This window comes from Pseudophryne corroboree, chromosome 11 (genome assembly GCF_028390025.1).
Source record: "Pseudophryne corroboree isolate aPseCor3 chromosome 11, aPseCor3.hap2, whole genome shotgun sequence".
In the NCBI taxonomy this organism is placed as follows: domain Eukaryota; kingdom Metazoa; phylum Chordata; class Amphibia; order Anura; family Myobatrachidae; genus Pseudophryne; species Pseudophryne corroboree.
In genome coordinates, this window is record NC_086454.1 from 63,061 (window position 1) to 81,234 (window position 18,174).

General features: G+C 44.0%; 1 protein-coding gene across 6 annotated transcripts in view; it reads right to left on the reverse strand.

Annotated features, from left to right (window-relative positions):
• LOC134970257 (golgin subfamily B member 1-like) overlaps positions 1 to 18,174 on the reverse strand; it is a 375,865-nt gene that overhangs the window by 46,621 nt on the left and 311,070 nt on the right. For all 6 annotated transcript variants that reach the window (XM_063946251.1, XM_063946249.1, XM_063946248.1 and 3 more), the window contains 2 exons: positions 7,577 to 17,752; positions 5,546 to 5,697 (listed from right to left, as the gene is read on the reverse strand). In XM_063946251.1, the coding sequence (XP_063802321.1) occupies positions 5,546 to 5,697; positions 7,577 to 17,752 (10,328 nt within the window). The remainder of the gene's footprint in view (positions 1 to 5,545; positions 5,698 to 7,576; positions 17,753 to 18,174) is intronic.

Sequence of the window (18,174 nt, forward strand, 5' to 3'; positions counted from 1 at the left end):
CATCTGGGACATCATGTCTCGCTCTATCCACCAACGCCATGTTGCACCAAAGACTGTCCAGGAGTTGGCGGATGCTTTAGTCCAGGTCTGGGAGGAGATCCCTCAGGAGACCATCCGCCACCTCATCAGGAGCATGCCCAGGCGTTGTAGGGAGGTCATACAGGCACGTGGAGGCCACACACACTACTGAGCCTCATTTTGACTTGTTTTAAGGACATTACATCAAAGTTGGATCAGCCTGTAGTGTGTTTTTCCACTTTAATTTTGAGTGCGACTCCAAATCCAGATCTCCATGGGTTAATAAATTTGATTTCCATTGATAATTTTTGTGTGATTTTGTTGTCAGCACATTCAACTATGTAAAGAACAAAGTATTTAATAAGAATATTTCATTCATTCAGATCTAGGATGTGTTATTTTAGTGTTCCCTTTATTGTTTTGAGCAGTGTATATATATATATATATATATATATATATATTTATATATGGGACCCTGACGCACCTAGTCCCTCAGGGTACAGAATATAGTGATAGCAGTATGTGAAATAGGAGAATGGAATCCCACACAACAGCTACAGGCACACTCAGTCACATGTACAATGCAGACGTTATTACATATAAACAATAAAACTGCACTGGACTAGTAATTTACACATCACTATGTAGGAGTATAGATATAACAATGCACAGTAGATACTGGATGTATATCACAGAATACTTGCAGTGTTCACTCTAAGCTTCTTACGCAGGGCGCTGCGCCCTGCCCCTTTTTTGAGTAACAGAATGCGCCCTGCTCGTTTGTGCCCACCCTGCTAAGGACTGCCTTCTCCCCCCTGCCACGCTGCCACGCTGTCACTTCTCCCCCCCGCCGTGCTGTCACTGTCGTCCCCCCCCCCCCCCCGCAGCGCTGATAGCTCTCAGCTGAAGGCGGAGACAGGGTCAGCGTGCAGTGGGGAGTAGCAGCCAATCAGAGCCTGCGGTGTCTCCCGCCAGTCCTCCGGCATGGTTTGATTCCCCCTCACCATGGCGCTGCGCACTGACCTGGGCTCCACCGTCAGTATCAAGAGACCGGTCCCGCTGACCCGGCACAGCGCCCTCCTCCGCAACGGTGAGTGCCGCTCTGCATCTGCCCTGTGCCGTCCTCCCCTCCCTCCTAGTGCTCTCTCCCTGGTGCAGTGTGCCTCAGTGCTCTCTCCCTGGTGCAGTGTGCCTCAGTGCTCTCTCCCTGATGCAGTGTGCCTCAGTGCTCTCTCCCTGGTGCAGTGTGCCTCAGTGCTCTCTCCCTGGTGCAGTGTGCCTCAGTGCTCTCTACCTGGTGCAGTGTGTCTCAGTGCTCTCTCCCTGGTGCAGTGTGCCTCAGTGCTCTCTCCCTGGTGCAATGTGCCTCAGTGCTCTCTCCCTGGTGCAGTGTGCCTCAGTGCTCTCTACCTGGTGCAGTGTGCCTCAGTGCTCTCTCCCTGGTGCAGTGTGCCTCAGTGCTCTCTACCTGGTGCAGTGTGCCTCAGTGCTCTCTCCCTGGTGCAATGTGCCTCAGTGCTCTCTCCCTGGTGCAGTGTGCCTCAGTGCTCTCTCCCTGGTGCAATGTGCCTCAGTGCTCTCTCCCTGGTGCAATGTGCCTCAGTGCTCTCTCCCTGGTGCAGTGTGCCTCAGTGCTCTCTCCCTGGTGCAATGTGCCTCAGTGCTCTCTCCCTGGTGCAGTGTGCCTCAGTGCTCTCTCCCTGGTGCAGTGTGCCTCAGTGCTCTCTCCCTGGTGCAATGTGCCTCAGTGCTCTCTCCCTGGTGCAGTGTGCCTCAGTGCTCTCTGCCTGGTGCAGTGTGCCTCAGTGCTCTCTCCCTGGTGCAATGTGCCTCAGTGCTCTCTCCCTGGTGCAGTGTGCCTCAGTGCTCTCTCCCTGGTGCAATGTGCCTCAGTGCTCTCTCCCTGGTGCAATGTGCCTCAGTGCTCTCTCCCTGGTGCAGTGTGCCTCAGTGCTCTCTCCCTGGTGCAATGTGCCTCAGTGCTCTCTCCCTGGTGCAGTGTGTCTCAGTGCTCTCTCCCTGGTGCAGTGTGCCTCAGTGCTCTCTCCCTGGTGCAATGTGCCTCAGTGCTCTCTCCCTGGTGCAGTGTGCCTCAGTGCTCTCTCCCTGGTGCAGTGTGCCTCAGTGCTCTCTCCCTGGTGCAATGTGCCTCAGTGCTCTCTCCCTGGTGCAGTGTGCCTCAGTGCTCTCTCCCTGGTGCAATGTGCCTCAGTGCTCTGCCTGGTGCAGTGTGCCTCAGTGCTCTCTCCCTGGTGCAGTGTGCCTCAGTGCTCTCTCCCTGGTGCAATGTGCCTCAGTGCTCTCTCCCTGGTGCAGTGTGTCTCAGTGCTCTCTCCCTGGTGCAGTGTGTCTCAGTGCTCTGCCTGGTGCAATATGTATAACGTGCTCTATCTGGCGCAATGTGTATAACGTGCTCTATCTGGCGCAATGTGTATAACGTGCTCTACCTGGCGCAGTGTGTATAGGAGGTTCTACCTGGTGCAATGTGTATAAGCAGCACCATTGTGTGGTATAATGTGATTTGGTACTATTATGTGGTCACGCCCCTTCCCCATAAAACAACGCCCCTAAATTTTTGCTGCGCGCCTTTGGCGTGCACTGTCCATGCTTTCACCTATAGGAATAGGAGCACCAAGAATTATAGTATGTACCTAATTTTGCCCTTCTAACTTAAAAATGTGCCCTCACGAATGAAAAATGTGCCCTCCCCGTGATCAGCACCCTGCCCTAAAAAATCCTAGAGTGAACACTATACTTGTACCAAATATTCAGATAGCAGTACACTTGTTCTTAACTAACACGGTCTAAAATGACATGTAGAATACTTAAGTGATTGTAAATTCAGAGGCGCTTATGAGACAGGCGGCATTACAGAGGAGACAGTGCCCTGCTGTCCCGGAGATCAGCCCAGCTAGTAGTGAAGATGGCGCCAAAATCTCAGTCAGGGAGTGAGGGAGAGTGAAATGCAGCTCCAGGGCGGGAACACCAGCAGTAGGTAGCGCCCCGAGCTGGGGGAGGGGCTACAGGTCAGCACCTTATCCCCTTATGCTGGTCCTCACCACCGGGTACTGTGGAGCCTATAACAAATGGATTTTAGTAAATCCAACCTGTGCTCCCTTGCCCTGGTGGATATAGTGGGGTCCCTGTGCAGTACAGTGTCCACGCCGACGGCGCGGTCTGTCTTCTGGGACCACGACTGGATCACGATTTACCAACGGGCCCCATCTGGGGGACCCTCTTACCTCCTCCCTGATGTGCAGCCACGCGATCCAGGAGAGCGTCAGAGGTGTGTGCCTGAAGTCCGGTGCGCCTCCGCCGCAAGTACCCGGAAACCAGGCCGCGGGAGTATGCAGTGCTGCTGGGGAGGTGATGGAGCCACAGCACAGCATGTCAGAATGACAAACAGTGCTGCGGCCCTTGAAGTCTTCTTAAAAAGCTCTTTTCAGGGCTGCCCAGCGCAGCCCTACCTGTTACCTGCCTGCACTGCAGGCACCAACTTACACACTGAGCTCCAGTGCCTGGAGGTGGGGTGATAGAGGAGGCGGTGCAGTGCATCCTGGGAACAGTGTCAAAGCTTTAGCCTGTTGGTGCCTCGGATCAAGATCCAACTCTACACCCCGATGTTATTCCCTGTGGAATACCAGTGTACCCCGCTGAAGAAATAAATATATATATCTATATACATACTGTTTATTGTCTGCCGTCTGGAGCAATTTTTTCCTGCGTACCCCAACTGTATTTATTGTCAGCTACTTGGACATACCACTGCCTGTGTACCCTGACTCTGTCTACTGTTTTCCGCCTGGGCCCACAGATGCCTGCCTAACCATACTCTGCTTATTGCTTGCTGCATGGACCGACTGCTGCCTGTGTACCCTGCCTCTGCTTATTGCTTGCTGAATGGACCGACTGCTGCCTGTGTACCCTGCCTCTGCTTATTGCTTGCTGAATGGACCGACTGCTGCCTGTGTACCCTGCCTCTGCTTATTGCTTGCTGAATGGACAGACTGCTGCCTGTGTACCCTGCCTCTGCTTATTGCTTGCTGAATGGACAGACTGCTGCCTGTGTACCCTGCCTCTGGTTATTGCTTGCTGCATGGACCGACTGCTGCCTCTGTACCCTGCCTCTGGTTATTGCTTGCTGCATGGACCGACTGTTGCCTGTGTACCCTGACTCTGGTTATTGCTTGCTGCATGGACACACTGCTGCCTGTGTACCCTGCCTCTGGTTATTGCTTGCTGCATGGACACACTGCTGCCTGTGTACCCTGCCTCTGCTTATTGCTTGCTGCATGGACACACTGCTGCCTGTGTACCCTGCCTCTGCTTATTGCTTGCTGCATGGACCGACTGCTGCCTGTGTACCCTGCCTCTGCTTATTGCTTGCTGCATGGACACACTGCTGCCTGTGTACCCTGACTCTGCTTATTGCTTGCTGCATGGACCGACTGCTGCCTCTGTACCCTGCCTCTGGTTATTGCTTGCTGCATGGACACACTGCTGCCTGTGTACCCTGCCTCTGCTTATTGCTTGCTGCATGGACCGACTGCTGCCTGTGTACCCTGCCTCTGGTTATTGCTTGCTGCATGGACACACTGCTGCCTGTGTACCCTGCCTCTGCTTATTGCTTGCTGCATGGACACACTGCTGCCTGTGTACCCTGCCTCTGCTTATTGCTTGCTGCATGGACACACTGCTGCCTGTGTACCCTGCCTCTGCTTATTGCTTGCTGCATGGACACACTGCTGCCTGTGTACCCTGCCTCTGCTTATTGCTTGCTGCATGGACACACTGCTGCCTGTGTACCCTGACTCTGCTTATTGCTTGCTGCATGGACACACTGCTGCCTGTGTACCCTGACTCTGCTTATTGCTTGCTGCATGGACACACTGCTGCCTGTGTACCCTGCCTCTGGTTATTGCTTGCTGCATGGACCGACTGCTGCCTGTGTACCCTGACTCTGCTTATTGCTTGCTGCATGGACCGACTGCTGCCTGTGTACCCTGCCTCTGGTTATTGCTTGCTGCATGGACCGACTGCTGCCTGTGTTCCCTGACTCTGCTTATTGTCTGCTGCCTGGGCCAACCACTGCCTGCATACCCCAACTCTGCTTACTGCCTATTGCATGGACAGACTGCTGTCTGTATACCCTGACTCTGCGTGTCTTCTGTATGGACCAACTGCTGCCTGTGTGCTTATTGTCTGCTGCCTGCACAGGTTACGGTGTACTCATTCTATTTCCCGTGAGTGTATCATCAGCTGATGCGGTACCATCAGGTCACTCATATGACCTTACAAATGTTACAGACTGAAACTAGCACTTGATAAGTAACCACTACACAGAGTGTAAGTCCTGGGTACAACCCAGTACCAGCTAGCACATAGCGTTCCATGAGAAGATCCCTTCTGGTAACCGATTCACAGACAGCAGCTTTGAGACACCCTTTCATTGGTGTAATTCTTGACAATTGGGGGAAGGCTTATGAGTAAGAGAGTACCCCAGGGAAGTACATACAATTGAGTGTACCTCAGCTCAGCCAGCTCACTCTGGTAGTCTGCAACTTTCCTCTCTAAGTTCCCCTGTAAGACTTCGGCCTCTTGTAGCAGCCTCTCCAACTCCTGCACCCTTGTCCTTAATTGTATGGACTCTGCTGCCGAACTGTTAATCAACTCTGTTACCTATGGGAGGAAAAGCAAGATTATTTCCACTTCTTTATAACAGGATCAATATAATGTTAGATAATAAGTTCATAGTCCTCGGAAGTCACTGTACAAAAACACAACGAGCCATTATACAAGCACTAAAATTCCCCAGTCCAACACACAATAGATTAAAGGCGTCAATTCCATACTGGAATTCAATGACACTACTCCTCTGTAACACCGGATACGTATATAATACAGTATGTGCCTGTCATATTTTACATGCAATCTAGAGATGCTATATGCATTGACCTCCTGAACACGAGTATAGACATTAGGCATGTCAAGCACCAGTGGGTAATATAATAAATGCAGCTCAAACACTAGAGGGCACCTGGCCAAAGAACGGAGCCGAACAATTCCCTAATAACCATCAGTGAGCCTGCAGGACACCAGTCCTTAGATAATTGGGAGGCCGGGTGCTAATAAAAGGCTGCTTACAATCTGTACAGATAACCATTTCCCTATCACTGACATCAAACAGATATCAGAACAGACAGCACAACTAAATATATGCTACAGCTGTATACTGTCTTTTACATTCCCTATTACATGCCTGCATGCCACCTTCTTCTGGGCACCCTACAAGCATTACTAAATACAGGTCTACCTTCTGCTTTTCACCAAGACTTGTGTGTGTACCAGGCAGAGATTCTTATGGGTCGGGATTTATTTTTTCCCTTGTACAAATGCCCTCACGCACTGAACATCTTTGCGCCATTTGGCGCAAGACGCCTGACGCAACAGAGACCCTCTGAGACGAGTAGCTTGCTGTATGTTTGTTTAATTAGACATCTAAGACGCAATGCAGACACACCAAATAGCCACTCACAGTGTATCAGAGACCTGGGCTGCGACTTTAATCGGAAGGAATTGGTTTTACACGTGTGCAAAGTCGCTGATGAAGCACAACAGAACGTGGAGTGAGGAAAGCCGCGGCTACTTGTATTGGAGCCCTCAGTCTTACACAGAAGTACAAGAGACGCAAGACCCAGAGGTTAGGGTACGTTAACAAAGTAGCTTTGTTGCTTTCAGTTGTTTTAATTATGCAAATAATATGCACATTTTGAAAGAAAAAAACATGACGCAGCCGAGTCGCGCGGGACCTGGACAACCTAGCACTGTACAGTAGATACAACTGTTTCCAACTCTGCTTGGGCGATATAAAAACCTTAGTGAAAATTCAGAAGGAAGCAAAAGAAATAAGACCATGGGGGTTATTTACCAAAGCATGGAGAAGAATAAAGTGGAGAGCTATAAAGCACTAACCAATCAGCTCCTAACTCTCATTGTACATGACAGGAGCGGATTGGTTAGTACTTTATTTCTCTCCTTGCTCTGATAAATACACCCATATATTACCCCCCATATATTTCTAAAATTATTGTAGGCGTTACACTGGCCAACAAATGAAAGTTGCCTGAAGGTATAATAATACAGGAATTATAAATAAACATGTATGACTGCTGCATGGTTCATAATGAAACTTTTACATTTTACAGAATACGAGTCACACAAAACACAGCAACAGTTGCAAAAGTGATTCAACTTTTACAGCTGCCTGGACTCATGTTAGTTCATACCCAGCAAATGGTCAGCAAGACAATAAGGGGATGAATCAATGAGCAGTGAGTCAGCTCGCCCCGCAAGTAAGTACGAATATAAACAGAACTTACGTTAGCACAGTACTTGCAGATTTTTGCTTGTAGCCCCACAGGGTTGCATACAAAAAGCCACATATCCAGACGAGATGGGGCGAGCCAATGAGCCACTGCTGGCATCACAACGTCGTTACATTGCCCTGCTTGCAACTGATAGAAACCACTAAATGTATATTTGTAGTGGCACAACATACCTGAGTTTCCTTATCAGGCTGTGAGAAACTCATGGTAAGGTATTCAGACTCTTTGACCTCTTGAGGCATTTTAACTGTGGAGGCATCTTGCTTAGGCTCTCGCGCTAAAGATCCTTCTTTAAGCAGGTGGAGCAATTGCTCCCGATCATGTTGCAGGCTTGCCATGGCCTTGGCGAAGGCATCAATCTGTTGAGTGTAAGCAGCACACTCAGAAGTCAGCCTGGTGACCTCCAAGCCTTTGCTTGCTAATATATTACACAAAGAATCTATCTCAGCCATTAGCTCGTCCAGTGTTATCTTGTATTCAATGGCAAGCAGCTTGTCATCGAGGAGAGAGTTCTTTTTCAGAATGCTGCAAAGTTGGGACTTAAAATCGGACAATTGTCTCTCAAGGTCTTCTCCTTTGATCTTTTCGGTTTTCAGCTCGGAAGCATACTTCCATTGAAGCTCTTTAAAATCGTCTATCAAAGAGTCTCTATTATTCTGAAGGGCAGCCATGGCTTTGCCAAAAGACTCATTCTGAGTTTTAAGCTGTTTATTCTCAAGAAGAAGGTCCCAGTATGTCTTATCAGTCTCTTCTGCTGATTTGTTGCTTTCAATACCCAAAGAAACGGCATTTATTTCAACAGTTGGCAAATCCTGGCCATATCTCTCCTCAAAGTCTTTCAATTGGTAAACAGAAGGATTTTTAGAATCGCTTGTCTTTCTGGATTTAACAAGTATTTTCTCTTTGTTGATAGCAGCAATGAGAATTTCCTGATCTTTAACTTTTGAAATCAATTTCTGATTTTCCAACTCTACAGTCTCAGCAGACTTTTGTAGTGTTACATTTGCATTTTGCATCTCCCTAATTTGCTTCTGGAGGTCACATTTTTCTTGCTCGAGATTCTTGATGTGGTCTAATTTCTGCCTTAGGAGTTCTTTCAACTGGTGGTCTTTCAGGGAGAGCACTTGATTAAGATCTTCTCTGTAGCGAATGAGCTGTGCCCCCAACATGGCATTTTCAGCATTAAGGTCATCAACCTGATTTATAACACTCTTGAGTTCCTGTTTCAGGGCACTGTTTTCACTGCAAGTGGAGATGATGATGTTGTCTTTCTGGTTCAGGACAGTCTCGTTACGCTGATGCGTGCTCTGTAGTTCTGAAGACAGCTGGTCCCGATTAGTTTGAAGTGAAGACATTGATTTCCTAAAGGCCTCAATTTCGCTCGATACCAAAGCCTTGTCATAGATTGCCTTTTCATACTTCCCTTGAAGACTTTGCAATTCCTTTTCTACCCTTTTACGTTCCAAATCAGACTTATCCTTTTCATCTTGGATAAGGGACAGACGGTGCTCATAAACTGCTGCTTGTTTCCGATACTGGCTTTGTATTTGTTCTAAGTAACTGGATAAATCTCCGTCTTTGGAAGAAATTAACAAGGATATCTCTTTATCCTTGTTATCGATTATTTGTTTCATATGCTGAGAAATTTTAATTTGTTTCTGTACATCTCCCCTAATTTTCTCATTCTCTAATGTAAGCTGTTGAAGTTCCTGTTCTCTTTTTGTTAGAATATCCCATAAGGCCTTCAATTCATCATCGTTTGGATGTCTAGAAAGCTGTTGAGTAGACATCTTTTCTGATTCCATCTTTTTTAGAACCTTTTCTTTAGACTGAATAACGGTTTGCAGTTCATCGAGTTTGTTTCTATCAACATCACAGTTGCCTTTTGTTGCACCCAAGTCTTCTGAGGGCTTATTTCTTTTGTGACACTCAACAGAAAGTGGGATCTGGCCAGACCCTGTGGTCAACAGTAACATGTGCTTCTTGCCTACTAGATCTGCTTGTTTCTCAGTCATCTCTTTCACACTGGATTCCCTAAACTCAGAACTTTTCAAACTTCTAAACTCTGCTCTAAGTCTGATTATCTGATCATTAGCGCACTCCAATAAATGCTTCTTATCTGTGAGTTCCTCATTCAAGAGCAATACATCATTTTTTGCTTGAAGCAGCTGAGTTGACACATGGTCACAATCTTTCTGAAGATTTTCATTTTGACTCTTTGATCCCTTTATAGCTTCCTCAAGATCTAAAATCAGCTCTTGAAATCGTATTGAATCCCGATGCAGCTGATTAATCTCCTGCTGCTTCTCTTTAAGAAGTTCGCATAACTCCTTGGACTTACTTTTGGTCCCCCTGTTATCATCTTGAGCACATTTCACTCTGTCCTCTAGGTTCCGCAGAACTTTTAGCTGGTGTTCTTCCTTCTCTTGCACTATATTGTTTTTCTCTGCCCTGAGAAACTCCACCTGCTGACTTAGAACATGGGTCTGTTCCTGGAGAGACTTAAATTTGTCAGATAATAGGCTGTTGTTTTTCACAGCCTTAAGTAATTCCATCTCTAAATTCTCTTTCTCATTCTTCACTTTGCAAAACTGAACCTGCAGATTTCCCAACTGTTCTAGCAGAAGCGACTTGTCATCCTCCAGATTTTGTACTTTTTTGGCAAGATTGTTTTTTACCAGTTGCATTTCATTTAAATCACAGTCTAATTTCAGTAAATTATCTGTTTCCTGTTTCACCAAATCATCATAGGAGCTTAATTTTTCCAGCAGCTTACATCTTTCATCTTCGCTGACTGCTAAGCTTTGCTCTGTCTCCAAAAGCTTACTGCTCATCTCGGTAACTTTTTTAGAAAGGACTTCATTTTCAGACGTCATTTCACAAATTTGAATCTCCATGTCAGATTTGTACACATTCATGTCCAACTGCAATTTGTCCAGGGCAGTTTTAATGATAAACAGACTATTGTTTTCCTTTTCTTTGCATTCTAGACCTAATTTCAAGCTCTCACATGTCTCTTTTAAATTTTTGTTTTCTTCTGATAGTTGCAGATTTTGTTGAGACATTTCATCGAAATGAGAGGTTTTCTCCATTTCACCTATCAATCTGTCCGCTTCTAATTTTAATTTCTGTATTTCAATCTCTCTGGAGTCCACAATTACTCTCAGTCTGCCCATCTCTTCGTTGCTCTGTTCAATCTGTTTTGCCAACTCCTGATTTTCAGACTGAAGGTCATGGAATCTCATTTGAAGATCATGCTTTTCTTTTTTGGTTGCATCTATAACCCGTCTCATCTTATCAATTTCATCGGTTATGTTTTCATATGCTTGGAGAAGGGACTCATACTCTTTATTTAATTCCCCATGTTTGGCTTTCCATACGGTCAACTCCACCATCTGGGAATCCTTCAAAGAATTCAACTGGAAGGAAAAAGCTTCTTTTTCCTGGACAATTGTTTCCATAGTGGATTTAAGGCTTTCGCAAGCTGCAGAGAGATTCTCATTGACCAATAAAAGTCTTTCATTTTCAGAGATGAGATCTTTACTTTTATTAGTGAGCAAGGAGATCTCAGAGATTTGCTTTTCTTGAATTTCCGCAAGTGAACGGTTTAGCCCATCTGCTTCCAAATTTAGAGACTCTATGTTTTGTTTTAGTGCTTTGTTTTCTTTCAGTAAATCTTTGCGTGAGACTAAAGCTGCCTGTAGTTTTCTTTGAATGTGATCTTTAGAGATGATCTCTTCTGAAATTTTTCTCTTGTGGTCCTGGATGAGGTCTTCCATTGCCTTGCTGGCAACTGTAACTTGGTACTCAAGATCCTCTATTACTTTCTGTTTTATAGAGCAATCTTTACATATTTGTGGAATACAATCTTTCAGCCCTTGTAGGTTATCCAAAACTGGTTTTGTTTCAGGAACCACTTGGTTAAGATCTAGATTTTGTGACAGAAGTGTTGTGCATGCCTGAACTGGTATTTCGTTTTCTTTCCTGGAGTCATTTAACTTGGTTCTTAAATCTGATATTTCAACAGTTGCCTTTTCCAGTTTTGAAATGTATTCATCCAATTCTCCTTTGACTTGCTTATAATTAGCCTGGAGTTTATTCGCTTCTTCTTCGTACCCTTTTAAATTGCTAGACATTTTCTCCATGTCTTTTTCAGACGATCTTTTATTAATCTGAAGGGAGTTTTGTAAAATGACAATTTCTTTATCTTTTTCTAATAATTCATGGACTGTCAATTCAAGATTATGTTTCAGTTGGGCAATTTCTAATTGGTTCATCTGGCATTCTTTGAAATGTGTATCTTTTTCATTGGTTATCTGTTGAATGGTTTGTTGGATACCTTCACTCACCATTCTAGATGCCTCAAACTCATTCTGCAATACTATAAGCTCAGTTTTCATACTTTCTTTCATAGATTCATATTGTACCATCTCCGTTGATCTAGAGTCTGCAGCACTCTTCAGGCAATCTATTTCGTCTTGCTTTTGTTGAATATCACTATGCAGCTTTTGCATTTTGTTTTTTAATATCTCCCTTTCACTCAGCAGCTGCTCGTGTTCAGAGTTTATCCTCAGCAGCTGTGCATTCTTCTCATGAATACTTGATTTCAGCTCTAGGACCACATCTTCATATTCCTTCATTTTCTGTGACTCCTCATTTCTGAGTTTCTCCTTTTCTGCTTCAAATGTTTTGCTGTCCAGTTCCATATCCTTCTGGGACAGCTGTTCCTCTTGTGCTTTCATCTGATCTTGCAAAGCACGTGTTTGCTCTTTTTGCTGTTCGTATTCAGTGCATTTGGCTTTGTACGAATGTTGTAGGTCTAGATGTGCTTTCTGCAGTAGCTCAAATTGCTTAACACTGCTGCTAAGACTTTGTAACAGACTGGCATGTTTTCCTTTGTGCTCAAAATTTCCTTGGCTGCATAGAAGTGATGCATGGACATTATTATGAACTACGGAGTTTTCCGTGTATGAAAATGAACCCTCTGCGGGATTAGACTCAGGATTAACAATAGTGATGTGCGTCTGTACACTCATTGCTGGAGATTCTACCTTCTGTACTTTTTCAAGAAAACATTTCAAATTTTCAAGATTTTCCACCAGATGTGAATTCTCTTGCTCCATGGTCTTCAGTTTTTCATTCATTGCACTTTGTATTTGAGAAAGGTTCTGATTTTTCTCTTGAATGGCTTTTACATGATCCTGACACATACTGTCTTTCTTGGACAAGCTCTGCTGCAATTCGGTTACCTTACCCTGGAGGTCCACCACAAGATAGTCTTTTTCAGATACAATGGTGCAAAGCTCACTTGTTTTTTCTTCTCTCTCTAGTAACTCTTGCTTAGCATGTTGCAAACAAGACTTAAGGTCTTCATTTTCCCTCTGTATAGATTCTAGCCGTTTACTTAAATCTTCAGTGGTTTTTCTTAGTTCTGAAGTTCTCAACTGTTCTCCACTTAATTCGTCCTGTTTACGCTGCTCTAGTTTCTCAAGTTTCTGCATTAAATCTTTCCGAATAACTAAGGCTGCCTGCAGCTTCCTTTTTAAATTTTCCCTTTCTTTATTAAACTTTTCTAGCTGAAGTTCCTTTTCAATGGTTAAATTGTTTAAATAGGTCTCTTTATCAGCTAGTATCTGTTCAGATTGCTGCAACTTTATTTCGCAAGCCTCAAGTCTCTCCGACAGTTGAGAGATTTGTGTCTGACAAGAACTTTTGGCAGATTGTAAATTCTCAAGTTCTAATTGCAAACTATTTTTCTCCTCTGAAAAAGTTATCATTTCATTCCACATAGATTCCATGACCTGCATCAGCGAAGTGTCTTTTTCCTTAACCTGGTCACTGAGTGTGGATATCAGTTCCTTCTGTTGGTTGAGCTGCACATTCAGATCTTGGAGAAGAGAATCTTTCTTCTTGGAGTTGTCTTGGAGCTCTAGAACCTTCGTTCTCTCTTCGTCCAGTGTTATGTGACTTATCTGCAAATCTTCCTTAATCAATCTTAATTCTTCCTGCAATCGTTCATTGTGCGCATTCATCTGCATCAAAAGCTTCTCTTTTTCTTCTAAGAGCCTTTGCTGATTAAATGAGGTCTCTTTTGCAACTGCAAGTTCCTCAATAACATATTTATTGCCTAGCTTTTGTTCTTTCAGTGTCTTTAACTCTTCTTGTAGAATATCTCTTTCTTTCTCAAAGGAAAGAATGGACTGAGACTGGAGACTAATTTCTCTGTATTTTTCCTCAAGTGCCTCCTTTAACTCTGCCACTTTTGTCTTGTAGCCCAAAGCTACCGACAGCAACGGTGAAAGCTTTTGTAACTTGCTTCTGTAAGCAGACTCTTGGTCAAATGCATCATAGTCTGAGTAATTCTCATCACACAAAGCACATAATTGTCTCTCAACCAAATTCAAGTCTTTAAGTAAACTATGTATTGTGCTCTCCTTTACTTTTATTTCATGGTCTAATCTGCTGTTCTGTTCTCTAAGTATTGCATTCTGCTCATTTGCTTTTTGAACCTCTTTTTGTGATTGTTGCTGAAGTTCACTAATATTGCGTTCTAGATTTACTTTTAAAGCAAAGATTTCTTCAGTTTGTCCACTAACCTGCTTCTGAAGATCAGTGTTCTCGGCCTTCAACAGTTTCAAGTTTTCGGTGTCGGAACAGATGCGGGCTTCCGTTTCTTTCACTTGATGCTCAAAGTTTGCTTCAAGTTCTTTTGCAATTTCAGCTTTTTCCATCAGCTGCTTTTGCAACGCAGCAAAGGAGTTTTCTCGTTCCATCTCTGACATCTGTAACGATTTCTCTAGATCCAATTTTTCTTGAGCCGCATGCTCCAATTGCAGCTGAAACTGCTCTCTCTCGAGCGCAATCGTATGCTGGTCTTGCAATAGCCTTGAATTTAAATTATCAATATTTCGCTTCAGATTTTCAATGTGCTGGTTTTGTGAAGAATAATGTTCCTGGAGATTTTCGATTAACAATTTACTCTCCTCCCTTTCCCGAGTTATTGACTGCAGCTGGGTCCTGGTTTCTAGGTACTCTGCCCTAATAGTTTCGAATTCAACTTTTAAATCTTCTGCTGCTTTTTGATGTTGAAACATGGTGTCATCTTTCAGTTTCAGAACTTCAGATATATTTTTGGCATTCTCATTTCCTTTGTCCATTTGCTCTCGTAGAAGGTTAACCTCATTAGTAAAGGACTGGACGCTGCTTTCCAATACTTGAAGCTTGGAATCTTTCTCGTTTGCAGAGATTCGAAGTCTAGATATCTCCTCTTCCTTTAGGCTGAGGGACTCTGTAAGCACCTGCTTCTGTTCGTACAAGGAAGCATATTTCTCCTGTAAATTCTGCATGGTATTTACTTTGTCCGCAGCGGATTGCTCATATTCTTTACTTTTAGCACTAATCTCATGCACTATTTTCTGAAGATCAGAAGCTAATTTTGCCTGTTGCTCTAACTGGGCCTTTAGTGTTTCCTCCTGTCTAAGGTAGGAAGTTTCCTTATCTTTTATGGAAACGGTCAGCTCATTTAAGTCACTGATTTGTTTTGTATTAAATTCCTCTAACTCTGCCACCTGCTTTATCAACATAATACACTGCCCCTCTTTATGGCTGAGTTGCTCCTTTAATTCATCATTTTTCAACAATGAATTCTTAATCGTCAAATCTTTTTCTGACACAGCACAGTGATATTGTTCATTATCAAGCATCAAGGCCTCAACATGCTTTTTCTGTGCTTCCATGGAGTCTTGAAGTTCAGAAAACTGAGCCTTCAGATGTAAATAATTGTCTACTTTCTCCTTCAGACATTCATCTTTACGGGTTAAAGCTCCACTTAGCTCTTCTGCATTTTCCCTCAAGTTTTTGAGTTGACAGTGAAGGTCAGAAATGATCTCCACGTGCTCAGATAATTGGGTTTTCAGTAACTCGGCTTCCTCACTCTTATCTTTCAATAATTGCACCCGCTGACCCAGTTTCTGCAGTTCCTGCTCCTGGTTTTTCATTTTTTGCTGCTGCTGAGTACGGTCAGAGACCAAACTTTGCAACTCACTCTGCAGTGTTAGAATAGTCTGTAAATAGTAGCCTTCCCCATCTAACTTCTTTTGCATTTGCTGGATGAATTCTTCTTTCTGGAGAAGAAGTGCACCCCTCTCTTCCAAGCTACACATTAGAGTCTGATTGTCTAGCTGCAATGTGTCAATCTGGTCCTTCAGAGACAACACAGCATGACCCTGCTGAGAGAGATGTGAGCTAAGCACACTGATTTCTTCTGACTTACTGGACAATGTAGTGTTTAGCAGCTGAATGTTGGAATTCAGTTGTTCCCTTTCTATCTGTAATGTGTTTAACTGCTGCCTTAATGAGTCTACCACCGACTGACTCTGCAACACTTGTGTTTGGAGTGCGCCATGTTGAGTCTCTAGATTTGATACCAACAGCAACACGGAGTCTCTTTCCTTTACCAACTGTTCAGTTTCTTTACTATGAACATCCAGCTTCTCTTTCAGTGTTGTATTTTCTTCCATGTTGCTGTTAAACTCCTGTTGTAGCTCGCTGAGTGCTATATTTAAACTCTGTACCTGCTCTGTCACTTTTACATTGGACTCCTTAAGAGTCCGCTCTTCACTCTGTATCCTCTCTAAGTTGGTTCTCATTTCCTCTACCTGTGCACTCTGCATGTTTATGAGAACATCCTTCTCCTGTAACGCTTTCTTTTTACTTTCAACAGCTTCACTTAACTCTTCCAATTGTTTCTGCATTAGTACATTTTGCTCTCGGTTTTGTTTTAATTCATTCCATGCAGTGTTGTAATCTGCAATTTTATCCTTAAGTAAATCATCTTTCTCTTGATTGATCTTTGTGGCTTCTTTTAAATCCTTTTCTAGGAGCTGAATTTGAGTTTGTAATTTAAGTGTTACTTCTTGCAGCTCAGTTTTTAGGCTGAGGCACTCTTTAGCCCCCTCCTCTAATTGTGCAGTGAAAATACTATCGTTTTGCAAATGCTGTGTTGAAATTCGCTCAATTTCAGCCAGCAGCTTTTCTTCTTGCTCACGCAAATGATTGGACATACATTTCTTCTCCGACGACAACTGGTTTTCCGCTTCCGACACTTTTCTCTGGGCATCTTGCAAGGTCTGCGTAATGTCAGAGATCGCCGATTCTTTCTGTCTAATTTGTGTTAATAGAGTTTCCTTCTCAATGCACAAATGCTGATTGTGGTCCTGCAAGCCCTCTACTTTTCTCCCAAATTCCTCAGCAGCATTTATCTGCGTCTTTAAATATGTGTCTTTGTCTTGAAGTGATTTTTCTAGGAGTTTGATTTGGGATTGAAACGCTTTGTTTTCTGAAGCCAGTTTGCTGATGCTTTCTGTTTTCAGATCAAGTTGCTTTTGATATTCTTGCACAGTTTTCCCCAGCTCCTCCCTGTCCCATGTGAGCGCCTGTAATGTCTGTCGTAGGGATGCCAGCTCCTCCCTGCTGTCGCACAGCTCTTTGTCTAGCGTATCACAGCGGTCGCTGCGCTCAGCCAGATGATTCGATAGCTCTTCTAATTGTACATCTTTTTTCGACATTCCGGAAACTAAGTTGTTGTACTGTTCTTTTGCTGTTTTTAGCTCGTCTTCGAACATCTGTTGCTTGTTGCTGTCATCTTTCAGCAGGACGGTGAGCTTCTCTTTCTCTGCACGAGCGGTCTCTAATTGTAATCTCAAGTCTTTGGCTTCTTTTACATATTTCATTTCTGTCTCCTGAAGTGTTGCAGCAGATGCGTTTATCTGTTCTTTAAGTAATGCAACCTGCACGGAGCACTCTCTGACATGATTACTATGCGTAAGACTCAGCGCCTGGATCTCTTGACGGAGGTTCTTAGTTAAAACATCGTTTTCATTGATCTGCTTAATTAGTTCCGCTGCTTCTTTAAGTTTATTCTCGTTATCAGTTTTTGCTGTATTTAGCTCTAATTCCATGTCACCGATTTGCTCAGACAGAGATGACATTTTAGCACTGGTTTGCTGGACATCCAACGTTTGTGCTTCCCTCAAGAGGTGACTCTCCCTCTCCATTCTAACAAGGGCATTAGACATCTCTCTCATCTGCTCGTCTTTAAAATCAACCGTCTCTTTCAAGATCGTAACCTGCTCAGAATATTCCGTCAGACTAGCGGAGAGGGAGGAGATATCTTTGTCCTTTTCCTGTAAGAGTTCCTTAAGAACATCCATTTCCCTTTCACACCTTTGTAGGTCATAAATAAGCTGCGATCGCTCTTCCAGATGACTTGTATTAAGCCGATCCAGCTCTTCGTTTGTCTGGTCAAGGTCAACATGTAGCTTTTCCAAAGATGAATCTTGCATTAATACCTGTAGGAGTCAGAGGATGAGACTGGTAAAATAGCTGCCCACTGCACACAATACAAATCAGTACAAGTTACACTTGGAATGCAGAACTATTAGCAAGATGTTGTATCCAGCTCCTCTAATTTGTTTTTTTGACAGGAACACAGAAAAGAGACAGATACTCTCATATAGGGGGAATAGGAAAAGTGTTGTTTTTCCATAGAATATTAAGTGCATGTACCTCTATTTCAAGAACATTTTACCCCCACTTTCGGCATTCTCCAACTCTGCGGAACTCCTGGATGTGGGACTATCAAGCATTTTTTACATTCCCCCTTCTACTTCTGTAGCAAGTTTACTGATCCTACCTCTCTCTACTGATACAGACAATCCCAATGTGTCTCACCCCAGATGCTGACCATCAAACTCGAGTATCCATCTCTCTT